An 11,148-nucleotide genomic window follows, 5' to 3' on the forward strand; every position below is an offset into this window, starting at 1 on the left:
AAGATAAATTTTGACGAGTGAAAAAAAATCTCACCTGGCCTGTGATGTTTACTACAGGAGAAGGCACGGTATCCAACCATCTATTGACGTAATATTTGTTTGAATCACAGAGTACAAGAACCGAATGATTATCAAGGAGAAAAAGGACTATTATTAAATAAATATTCATGACTCAAGACGTGTATTTAAGCGTGCATTCCTTGGGTATTCAGTGCTATGTTTAATTGCCTGCCTCTTCATTTCTCCCCCTCAATGTACTGTCATTGGATTTTAAATACACATTTATAGATCGCGTAATGAGTTCAATATATCATCACCTAATCAATCGTGTATTGGAAATATGATTAAAGGTAAGATTATGAACTCACCAAACCATATCATGTTTAATTTTTCTTTACTTACTTCTTTGCGTCATTTGAAATACATTATAATACCACAAGAGTAAGGTCGAATTTTTCTTAATTTAACAATTCCAAGAAACCTTGCCCACTATTTTCAAAGCATTTAGCAATTTGAATATAAACACTTTTTTTTTTTATTTTACGATTCAATGAAACCTCAACAAATATTTTTTAACGCATTTAGCAATTTAAATACCAGTATAGTTTAATCAAAATACAAATGTAAAATATTTACTTGATACTCATATTGATGAATTTATCTTTGAAAAAATTCATCAAGAAAGGCTATTTAACCTGCTTTTTAAAGACAAATATTGTAAAGATGAGTGGTCTTTGTTATTTCATGCCTGGGTATAACAAAGTAAGTGCACCCATCAATGTATCAATGATACCGACACAAATTTGACTGTTTTCTTTATTTTTAATTTTAAAAATACAATTACAAATGCATTTTATTAAGTAATCTATATTTCACCATTTGTATTTCAAGATCTTATAAGAAGTCAATTATATTAAAACTTGAGTCGATCAAGACTGATACCCTTCGTCGGGTTCTTGAATTTGATTTTCGTCTGACGGGTCAGCATTTTGGTCACTAAGCTGTTCTGATTGTCCTTGATCACTAACCACGCCTTCATCTTCATCTTCATTTTTGGACGGATGTATTTTGGCGGATGCATTTATGTTCGAATGATTTCTGGAGCGACTTTTCATAGCGGATGTATTTATGTTCGAATGATTTCTGGAACGACTCTTAGGGGCATGATGTCGAGAATCACTATGGTCAGATGTCGTAAAATCAGAAACTATGTTGCTGGCCTGAAAGTTTTAAAATGAAGGTAGGAGTTTCTCAAGTGGGAATTGTAAATTTAAATCAGTGATTGTTGTTTAACATTTAAATCGAATTAAAGATAGCTTAAATCATGATAGTATCATTGAGAAAAGATTTCTTTAATATGTACCCAAACATAAAATGTTCCACATCCGGCGCTGGTCGCATGCGCCATATCCTCGTCATATGGATTCAGAAACTGCGAAGCCAGATTGGCCGAGTTCTCTTCTACGTGGACCTTGTCGAATTTCTTTATCCTGTTCATAAGAGATTCTTTTCCGGTCCTCCTCATCAAATACTGGACATCTCTCCAATCCTTTAATATTCAGATTTAACAAACATATTTTATTAAGGTGTTAGAAAAAAGTTCGAAAATCCCCTTTATTGATTAAAAAAGGTTAACTTCCCCCTCACAATTTCATAACAATCAACTCATTAATATATCCATCCCCTGTTTTTATAATAAGTTACCTTAATCACCTGTCCACCCAATATTTTATATAAAGCAACTTTGCCTTCCAGTCTGACTAGCCCTTGTTTTAGAAATTTAACTGTCTTATCCACCACCCCTTCTTTTATAACAATCAACTCTTCCTGCCCATATACCCAATCCCTTTTTCATAACAATCAACTCCTCTATCCAACCAACCCCGTTTCATAAAATTCAACTCCTTTCTTCCCATCCACACATTCCCTGTTTCATAACACTTAACGGAGAGTTAGGGAGACTACCCACCCAACCAATCCCTGTTTTATAACAATCAACTGATACCTCCAGCATTTCTTTTCGTTCTCCAAGTAGTGTAAACACGGCTTTCATCACGTCGTGAACGATGGGTTTTGGAGTCTGGTAGTTACGCAATTCTGTAACGGTTACCAGGTTCATTTCCAGAATCTCGTGGGCGTACCTCTTCGTCTTCTGTAGATCCGCCAACACATCTTCAGCTTTCTGGATTAAGGACTGTAGTTTGTGTTCAAATTTTGAAGATTTTGCCTGATGGAGGTTTTCTTCCAGAGCTTCAACATTCCTTCTGTTAACACTGTCTCTTAGTCCTGTTATATTCAGAGACAAGGTCTTCTAATTCATATTACCTAAATGTGTTATCTTTCTGTTTAATTTGTTGTGTAGATTATATGAACATGTGCATTGGTTGCTTTGGGGTTTTTTTTTTCTTCAAATATCTCTTGCGTTTAAAAAATTTCAAATGATGCAATAAACAGGACTGAACAATTTAAGTATCAGCACAGGACATTTCCCCATAAAGTTGATTAAGAGACAGAAACTTCTATAATAAATACCAGTTTAAGAAACGAAAGTTTTCTTTTGTTTGTTCATTTTATTGCTTATTTTACTTTAAGATTAAGACTACTAGTATTTATTGTAATTGTGCAAGTGGTGATAAATTTAGAATTGACATTGGTTTAGACAAGCACCTGCATAAAATTATATACATGTATATTTTTAACATGCATTTAAAATGGGCGGGAGCAACAAATGTTTTAGTAGTATTCCGTGACTATAGTCTATATTTAATCAACAAACCTTTTGATAGCTTGAGATATTCAATCTTGTCCTGGGCTTTCTTTAATTCCCCTTTATCGTCCAGATCAAATTTGGCAAATTGATCTATAGCACGCTTGATAACTACCGGATCTTTCGACCGAAGCGACACCTTTAGTTCAACCCTCGCTTTTTTCTCTGACGCAGTCTGTCATGGTACATGATATTACGTGTTAAGTTAAATACAATTTGTAACCAAAACATAAAACAGAGAGAGAGAGAGAGAGTGAGAGATACACTTAAATAAATTCCTTAGATCTAATGCTCATCACAAACCTATTTGATTTGATTTCAGTTAATAATTACCTCGTAGGTTCGATGTTTTCTTTCCCCATCTTGTGCTTCCAGTAAATAGTTACAAACATTTTGGAATTCTTTGTCTTCATTCCCCTTCGTGTTAATCTGCAAACCAAACTCCCCTTTCTGTGGTATCGCCAACCCAATGCATAGTTGATTCCCTACCACCCTTGTAGAGACGAAATTCTTTAACTGGTGACTATCCATACTGTAATGACTTTGTACTTGCACATATTTTGTCATTATAAACTTTATTTCCGTTTCCCGTTTGCTGTGAAAGCTTATAACACTATCATGATGTGTTTCAGCCTTCAGTCCTGCGAGTTCAGTTTTAAAATTTGGCCCAAACCCAACATCCGGGTTACATGGAAAAGGTTTAATGTCCATCCTGGCATTTTTGCATATGAGTTTGAATGAACACAACCAGGACATTGCATCCCCTTTCAAAATCCCGTGAACGTCAATTTTATAAACTCCAGGACTAGGAAATCGAATCTTGAAAGCCACTTTACCATTCTGGTTCAGTACAGCGACGTATTTATCTAACTGAACTTCCGAGGAAATTGGGGAGTTCGACTCTTCGTCATTATAGAATAATTCATACGTCATCATTATGTCTTCTATGATGGAACTCTTTAAGCATATGTTACACAGCCCGTCTTCAGAAATGAGAACACACTTGGGTTTACTTACAACCTTTGCCTTATACTCAAAGAAAGACGGTCGGCAGTATGGCATCTCTACAAATTCATCTTTTGAGATAGGTTTTCTCAGTAGCTGCCACTCGGGGTTGTCCGGGAAACACCGGTATACGAACTCTTCTGCGTCAGGGAGGAAGTAATAATCATTAAGTGTACTGACGCTCTCTCCTGTGGAAGCTGGCATCTTCTCACGAACCCCTTTACCTTTTAAATAAAACAGCAAATGTACAAACATATAAAGTTTACTATAGTTTGTAAACGATATAGTTTTCAATAAAAACATGTTAGCTTAAAAGTAGGCAAATCGTATACATCTACACAACGTTCATAATATTTACAGTTAAATACTTTATAAATACTAGTATTCGGTTTATAGGGCTAAGAAACAAGATGTAAAAATGTTTTTATGAGAGAGAGAGAGAAAGAGAATGAGAAAAAAAGGAAAGAAAGACCGACCTTTTGCTTCCACAAGAGTCCATTTCCCTGTGCTATGCCCAACCACTACCTTACACGCCCACAACGGAAATACGAAGCGCCATCCACCATTGATGTAGACTGCATTCCACATGTTGCGGAGGTTTTCCAGTTCTGTCTGGCCGACTTCATATCCAGCGCTCTTAGCGAACCCATGAATAATGGCACAAGGAATTTTCGCTGCTCTAAAATTGGAGAAAAGAGCTCTAGATCTGTATAACGAATCAACTGCTTCCAAACCTAGAATCGACGTATTAAAATAATCTTCATATTTACCGACAAAGAAGAGTGAAAAGCGTGGTATATGATGATTTTCCCTCTTTCATGCGCTTCAGAATCTGCATCGGGGAGTTAAGAATCACATTTTCAGGAAATTTTATTTCTTGAACATTCTGTCCGATGACCCAGGAGAATATTGCGCGTACTTGCTGGACGTCACGTGACATTCCTTTCGTTAGCAACGCCGCAAGATCTTCAAACGTATTAGCATCCTCGGGTTTAATCTGAAAGAAAACGCTGATATGAAGTCGATGTTGAATTTCAAACTGAATACTACGACAGCAAAGTAATAACCAAAAAACCTTTCTCACATGATATTTTAAAAATAAATTACCTTTCTGGCTCTCTTATCTCCCTCGGCAATATCAGCTGCTCTTAAGATGTCCGACTTCCGGTTTGAGGCTGGTTTTGGAGGAGGATAACCATCTTGTACAACAGGTATGTCATTCTGATACAATCCACAAAAATATTAATAACATGTATTTTAAAAATAATCGGTTAATCTTACGGAACAATTCTGCAATGAAAAGTAGATTTATTTGTACTAAGTCCATGTTTAATTAAAGTACTTTGTTGTGCTGGTTATCAATGCTGAAGATGTTTATGGACAAACTAAGCATGCTAATATTGTTTCCACTAGGTCTATGTTAAAAAATGAAATCTTTTAATGAGTATATTCTTATGTCAAAATACAGGTAAAAGTGTATTGACCTTATTTCTGAAAGAAACTTTAATTAAAATATAAACATATAAACAAATAAATTAACATGTACACATGTACCATGGTTGTAATCTCAATGAATATGTATTGTATTCTTACCTTATATTATGTTTAATAAGGACCAAATTGAACACCGATATATATAATTAAACAAATTATCAAATTAAATCTAATACATGTGCCATTTAAAGAATCACTTATTTTATTATTAATGGCCCTACCTGCATTATACAAGGTATATTGAAATATTTAATGTATCCCTCCTTTGATAAGACTTTACAAAAAATTACTTTAGCTACAGAAATATGAAGATCAACACTAGTCCATTCTTCCTGTAAAAACACACCTACTATCTATAGCTAGTACTTTGATCCACCCTAACATTTTCCTACCGGAACTTACCACATCCTCTGTGTTTTCTTGGAGGATGTCGATGTAGTCAGGAATGTCGAGCTTTTCCTCCACCTCCTCCCCCTCTCCTTGTGGGGGTCCCAGAGACTGGGGACCTTGTTCAGACGTCTTCCGTGGGGACGACCCATCCACACTTTCCGTGGGCCCATGGGGCTTTGATTCCTCTGGAGTCGTGTTTTGTTTTGCTGGTTTACTCGCGCCGCCTCCCATAGTGCATAAATTTTTACACTTTAAATTAATAATAAACAGTGGGACGGACAACTTCGGAATGGACATTTTTCCGAACTTGCGCACCCTTTTCCTTTAAAGCTAACATCTTAGGTTTTTTTTTAAATGGTGGGGTTTTTATAATCAAATTGATTTATGAAAAAAAAAATTCAACATTTTCTGCTACTTTTTGAGATATTTGAGTTCAAAACAAAAAATCCCATGGGGAAACATGAACTTAAAAATACCCCACAAAAAACCCCACAAAAACCCCATGGGGTTTATTTTTCACCCCATGGGGTTAAATAACCCATATTATTTTTCATGGGGTTCTTTAACCCACGTCTCACTAAAAATAAAATGTGGGGTTTATTATCCCATAATTTTTTATGTGGGGTAAAAAAACCCACATTATTTCTCTTAATGCTTGTAATCATGGTAAATTATCAAGTAAGAATTATAAAATAAATATTGTTTGGAGTTGTGTACATTTTTTATCAACTTTGTAACAATTTAATTAATTAAATTTTTTTTTCAAATTCATTGATATAGTATATTATAATACCTTTTATCACTGCAATTGTAAATTAGACATGGCATAAGCATGATAAGAAGAGAAATAAATTATATATTTTTTTTGACTGACCCGTAAGTGAAAAAGTAAACAAATACGGATTAAAAGTTTGAAAGTTTATCTAATATTCCAAGTGGGAGAGAGTTAAATATAAAAAAGACACTGGAGGCAGTACAGGCAATTTTATCAGAAAAACAATGTAAAAAATAACGTGACTTTGTTTACGCTAGCGTAGCTCACAGGTTATTGTTTTCACTATTTTACTGATAAAACTTCCGACTCCTCAGTCCTGTAACCTGTTGATCGTGAATCACATAGTAATGATACACTTGTTCTACTTACATGTAGTTTAGTTTGAGCTCTGCTGTTTGTAGCATAATGGACTTGATTCAAACAAAGACAAAAACTTTTCTACTATTCAAAGAATGTTTTTGAAATTGATTGAAAGAGACCAAATCAAATCATAACTTGTGATACTTCTTTACTTGAATTCCTCATTTTGGCACCATTTTCACCCACATCTTTTTCTTTTCCTATGTATAAGTCGTACTCTGAGAAACATATGGGTGACTCTGACAAATAGCGTAAAATTCAAAGATTAAACTGTTAAATTTATCCGGAATTTGTTTTTCCGCTATATTGACAAAAGGTAAGTATATTATACTTATAGATGTTTATGTCCACTGGCCCTGATTTGGGAATAAATCCCATTATATTCCATTCTAAATAATCTGTAAATGTAGTAGCTTCTCAATCCTAAACCAGAAAAATGCTTTCTTTAAAGTAATTAAAAAACCAGTTCGTCTTCTTTCATCTCTTTTTTATGATTTAATTATAAAAGTGTTATATTGCATATAACATGCAAATAGGACCAATTATTACCTGATTATATGTTTGAATGATCATTACATTAATCATGAAAAAGTACAGATTTTAAAATTGTGGTAATTTCCTTAAATATTTCAAAAAAAATATATAAACAAATACTTTGATAAAGTTAGAATTACTAAATACAAGAAATTTATTCCAAATTGGCTAAATATCATTGAAAAGTATAAAAAAAAAAAAAAAAAAAGATATGGTCATCTAAAGACAGAGAATTTTTACCAGGTAGTATTTTTAATCAAGGTGAGGGAGGGGCTAATTTTATACAGGTGTGAATACCTTGGAGCTAGCAGTCTACCTGAATGGATACACAGTGGAATACCCTAGGTGTCAAACTTTACCTGTGTTAGGGATTTTGATACTTTTAAAATAAGTAGTAAAAAGTATTAAAATATTGAATTATTTTTTAAGGTTTAAAAACACCCCTATCCATTAAAAAAAAAAAATATCATATCATACTATAAACTGCCTTTATGAGAACTCACCAGTATATATGACTGTTTGAGGATAATCTTCCTAGGAAATTTTCAGTCCTTATATTGCAATTTATAATTTTTGATTTAGAAAGTTCATGCTTTTACAAGAAAAATAAAACAATACTAATGCCAAATTTCATTGAAAAGGAAAAACTTATGACCATTTAAGAGTCAACACACTGGTACGATCGACTGAATATAACCTGGTGATGGATTCTCCCCATGTACATTTCAGTTTTCTTACAAATCATCATGTAAGATTTAGAAAGATTATGCCATTGCAAGAAAAATAAAACCATACTTGCCAAGTTTCATTGAAAAATAAGAAAGTTAGATGGCCAGTTTAGAGAACACACCTGTACGATTGACTGAATATGACATGATGATGGATTCTCCCCATGTAAATTTCAGTTCTTTTACAAATAATCATGTAAGATTTAGAAAGTTTATGCCATTGCAAGAAAAATAAAACCATACTTGCCAAATTTCATTGAAAAATAAGAAAGTTAGATGGCCAGTTTAGAGAACACTCCTGTACGATTGACTGAATATGACATGATGATGGATTCTCCCCATGTAAATTTCAGTTCTTTTACAAATTATCATGTAAGATCTAGAAAGTTTATGCCATTGCAAGAAAAATAAAACCATACTTGCCAAATTTCATTGAAATATGAAAAAGTTATGGCCAGTTAACAGAACATACTAGTATGATTGACTGTGTATAACATGATGATGGATTCTTCCTATATAAATTGATGTTCTCTTAGTTTTACAATTTATCATTTTAGATTAAGAAAGACCATACTTTTACAAGAAAAATAAAACCATTCTTGCCAAATTTCATAAAATATGAAAAAGTTATGGCCAGTTAAGAGAACACACTAGTACGATTGACTGAATATGACATGATGATGGATTCTCCCCATGTAAATTTCAGTTCTTTTACAAATTATCATGTAAGATTTAGAAAGTTTATGCCATTGCAAGAAAAATAAAACCATACTTGCCAAATTTCATTGAAAAATAAGAAAGTTAAATGGCTAGTTAAGAGAACACACCTGTACGATTGACTGAATATGACATGATGATGGATTCTCCCCATGTAAATTTCAGTTCTTTTACAACTTATCATGTAAGATCTAGAAAGTTTATGCCATTGCAAGAAAAATAAAACCATACTTGCCAAATTTCATTGAAATATGAAAAAGTTATGGCCAGTTAACAGAACACACTAGTATGATTGACTGTGTATAACATGATGATGGATTCTTCCTATATAAATTGATATTCTCTTTTAGTTTTACAATTTATCATTTTAGATTAAGAAAGGCCATACTTTTACAAGAAAAATAAAACCATACTTGCCAAATTTCATTGAAATATGAAAAAGTTATGGCCAGTTAAGGGAACACACTAGTACGATTGACTGTGTAAAACATGATGATGGATTCTCCCTATATAAATTTATGTTCTCTTTTAGTTTTACAATTTATCATTTTAGATTAAGAAAGACCATACTTTTACAAGAAAAATAAAACCATACTTGCCAAATTTCATTGAAAAATAAGAAAGTTAAATGGCCAGTTAAGAGAACACACTAGTACGATTGACTGAGTATAACATGATGATGGATTCTCCCTATGTAAATTTCAGTCCTCTTACAATTTATAATTTTAAGTCTCGATCAACTCTGTTTTAAGTGGTTATAATCTGCACCAGTAAGAACATTTTAATAGAAAAGGTCATATATTTTATGTAGGCATTCACAAATTAATTTGGTAAAATTAAAAAGAAATGTTGGAAAAGTATTCCATGAAGATACAGTACATTTTAATCTGTTTAATAAGAAATATATGAAGAAGTTGAATAATACATGTATGAATTCTTATTTTAATATGAAAATAAGTTGCAACCGATTTTGAATGAGCAAACCATGAAGCCTTACGTCAGAGACATTTATTAGTATTTGGAAATTTATCAATATGTCATCGACTGTTTTCAATGGCAATAACACAATAATTATCAATTGGTAGAATTACAAAAAAAAATTTTATTTTTTATTTTTTATTTATTTATTTATTTATTTTGTATTTTCATCAATGAACACTTTGAAATGTGCTTTTTACTAGGACAACTTAAAAACAAAATTTAGATTAGCTAGTTACTCTGAAACCAGTTATGTATACACAAATGCAGGATATAGTAAACAGGAAATGGCTCGTGTAATGATCAGTCTGTGTGGAAATATATTCTTGAATATATGTATATACCGGGTATATCATCATATAGACTGAAACTCTGAAAGGTGTGAGAATATTCCTTCAGGCAAAATTCTCCAATATATTTTCAAAGGTGTGAAATAGGGATAAGTCACTGATTTCAATTTAATTGATCTTTTACAAATTTATACAGATTTTCAGAATTAATAAATTGAAAATCAATCTGCACTTCATCCCTTTTATGACAACACTAATCAAAGGGTTTTAATTAAGACTGTTTTTCATGATTCATCACTCCAATTAAAATCATCATAATTTAATAATTAGGTACATTGCATGCCAGTACTCAGTGGTCATTAAATAATACATGGCTTCCTCTCTCTCTCTCTTTCTCTCTCTCTTGACTGTATAAAATTATTGCACCCACAGTAAGGTTTTTTTTGTTTTTTTTTTTCATTTTTTCCCCCCAGAAAATTTCAATTTTAGCTGTTGACAGGATAATTGGAATAAAAAACCATGCACAGAGAGAGATAGAGAGAGAGAGAGGATATAAAACAATATCAAAAAAATTCTGTTAGTTGTATATCAACACTTGAGGGGAAATTTGGAATAGCATGTTAAATATAAAGCATTCTGAAATAATCAGACCGTTGAATTTTTTTTTTTTTTTTGGTTTACCAAATAACGATGAAATGCATAAGGAATATTTTTTAAGCTTTCCGTTAATACTATAATTGGTGTTGATGTACATGGTTAAGGTTGTGCAGTTCTTAAGATTTAAATATATATGTAGTAAAAATCACTTGAATACGTTAAATATATATGTAGTAAAAATCACTTGAATACGTGTAAGATGGCTGCATCCCTCTACATTTTCTCTACTTAATTAACTTGACTACACTTTTGCAGCAAACCTGACTGTGAACTCTTGTTTATTTGCAATATATATAGTAAGGCACCAGTTCATGTCATACAGTTGTGTGAAGTTAATTGTAAATGTGGAAATTCATGTACCATTTTTTGTTTCTACATGTATTTAGATTATTGTCTTTCAGTTGAGAGACTGTAGACAGAAGTGTAACATGAAAATAAGAGTAATTGCCTTTC

The 11,148-nt window shown here is 32.5% G+C and overlaps 1 protein-coding gene across 1 annotated transcript; it reads right to left on the minus strand.

Moving 5' to 3' along the window:
* Window positions 1–871: 871 nt before the first annotated feature.
* Window positions 872–5,887, minus strand: LOC134269483 (lim and transglutaminase domain protein ltd-1-like). The gene is made up of 9 exons (XM_062751681.1): window positions 5,669–5,887; window positions 4,880–4,993; window positions 4,543–4,769; window positions 4,249–4,451; window positions 3,101–3,996; window positions 2,777–2,942; window positions 2,006–2,286; window positions 1,364–1,549; window positions 872–1,220 (listed from the first exon to the last, which is right to left on the minus strand). Exons 1-9 carry the CDS (start codon window positions 5,885–5,887, stop codon window positions 930–932), a joined length of 2,583 nt encoding a protein of 860 aa, XP_062607665.1. The 3' UTR covers window positions 872–929.
* Window positions 5,888–11,148: the final 5,261 nt, after the last annotated feature.

The sequence above is a fragment of the Saccostrea cucullata genome, unplaced genomic scaffold (genome assembly GCF_032062105.1).
Source record: "Saccostrea cucullata isolate Sc308-1 unplaced genomic scaffold, CSIRO_AGI_Scuc_v1 ctg1329, whole genome shotgun sequence".
Taxonomy (NCBI): domain Eukaryota; kingdom Metazoa; phylum Mollusca; class Bivalvia; order Ostreida; family Ostreidae; genus Saccostrea; species Saccostrea cuccullata.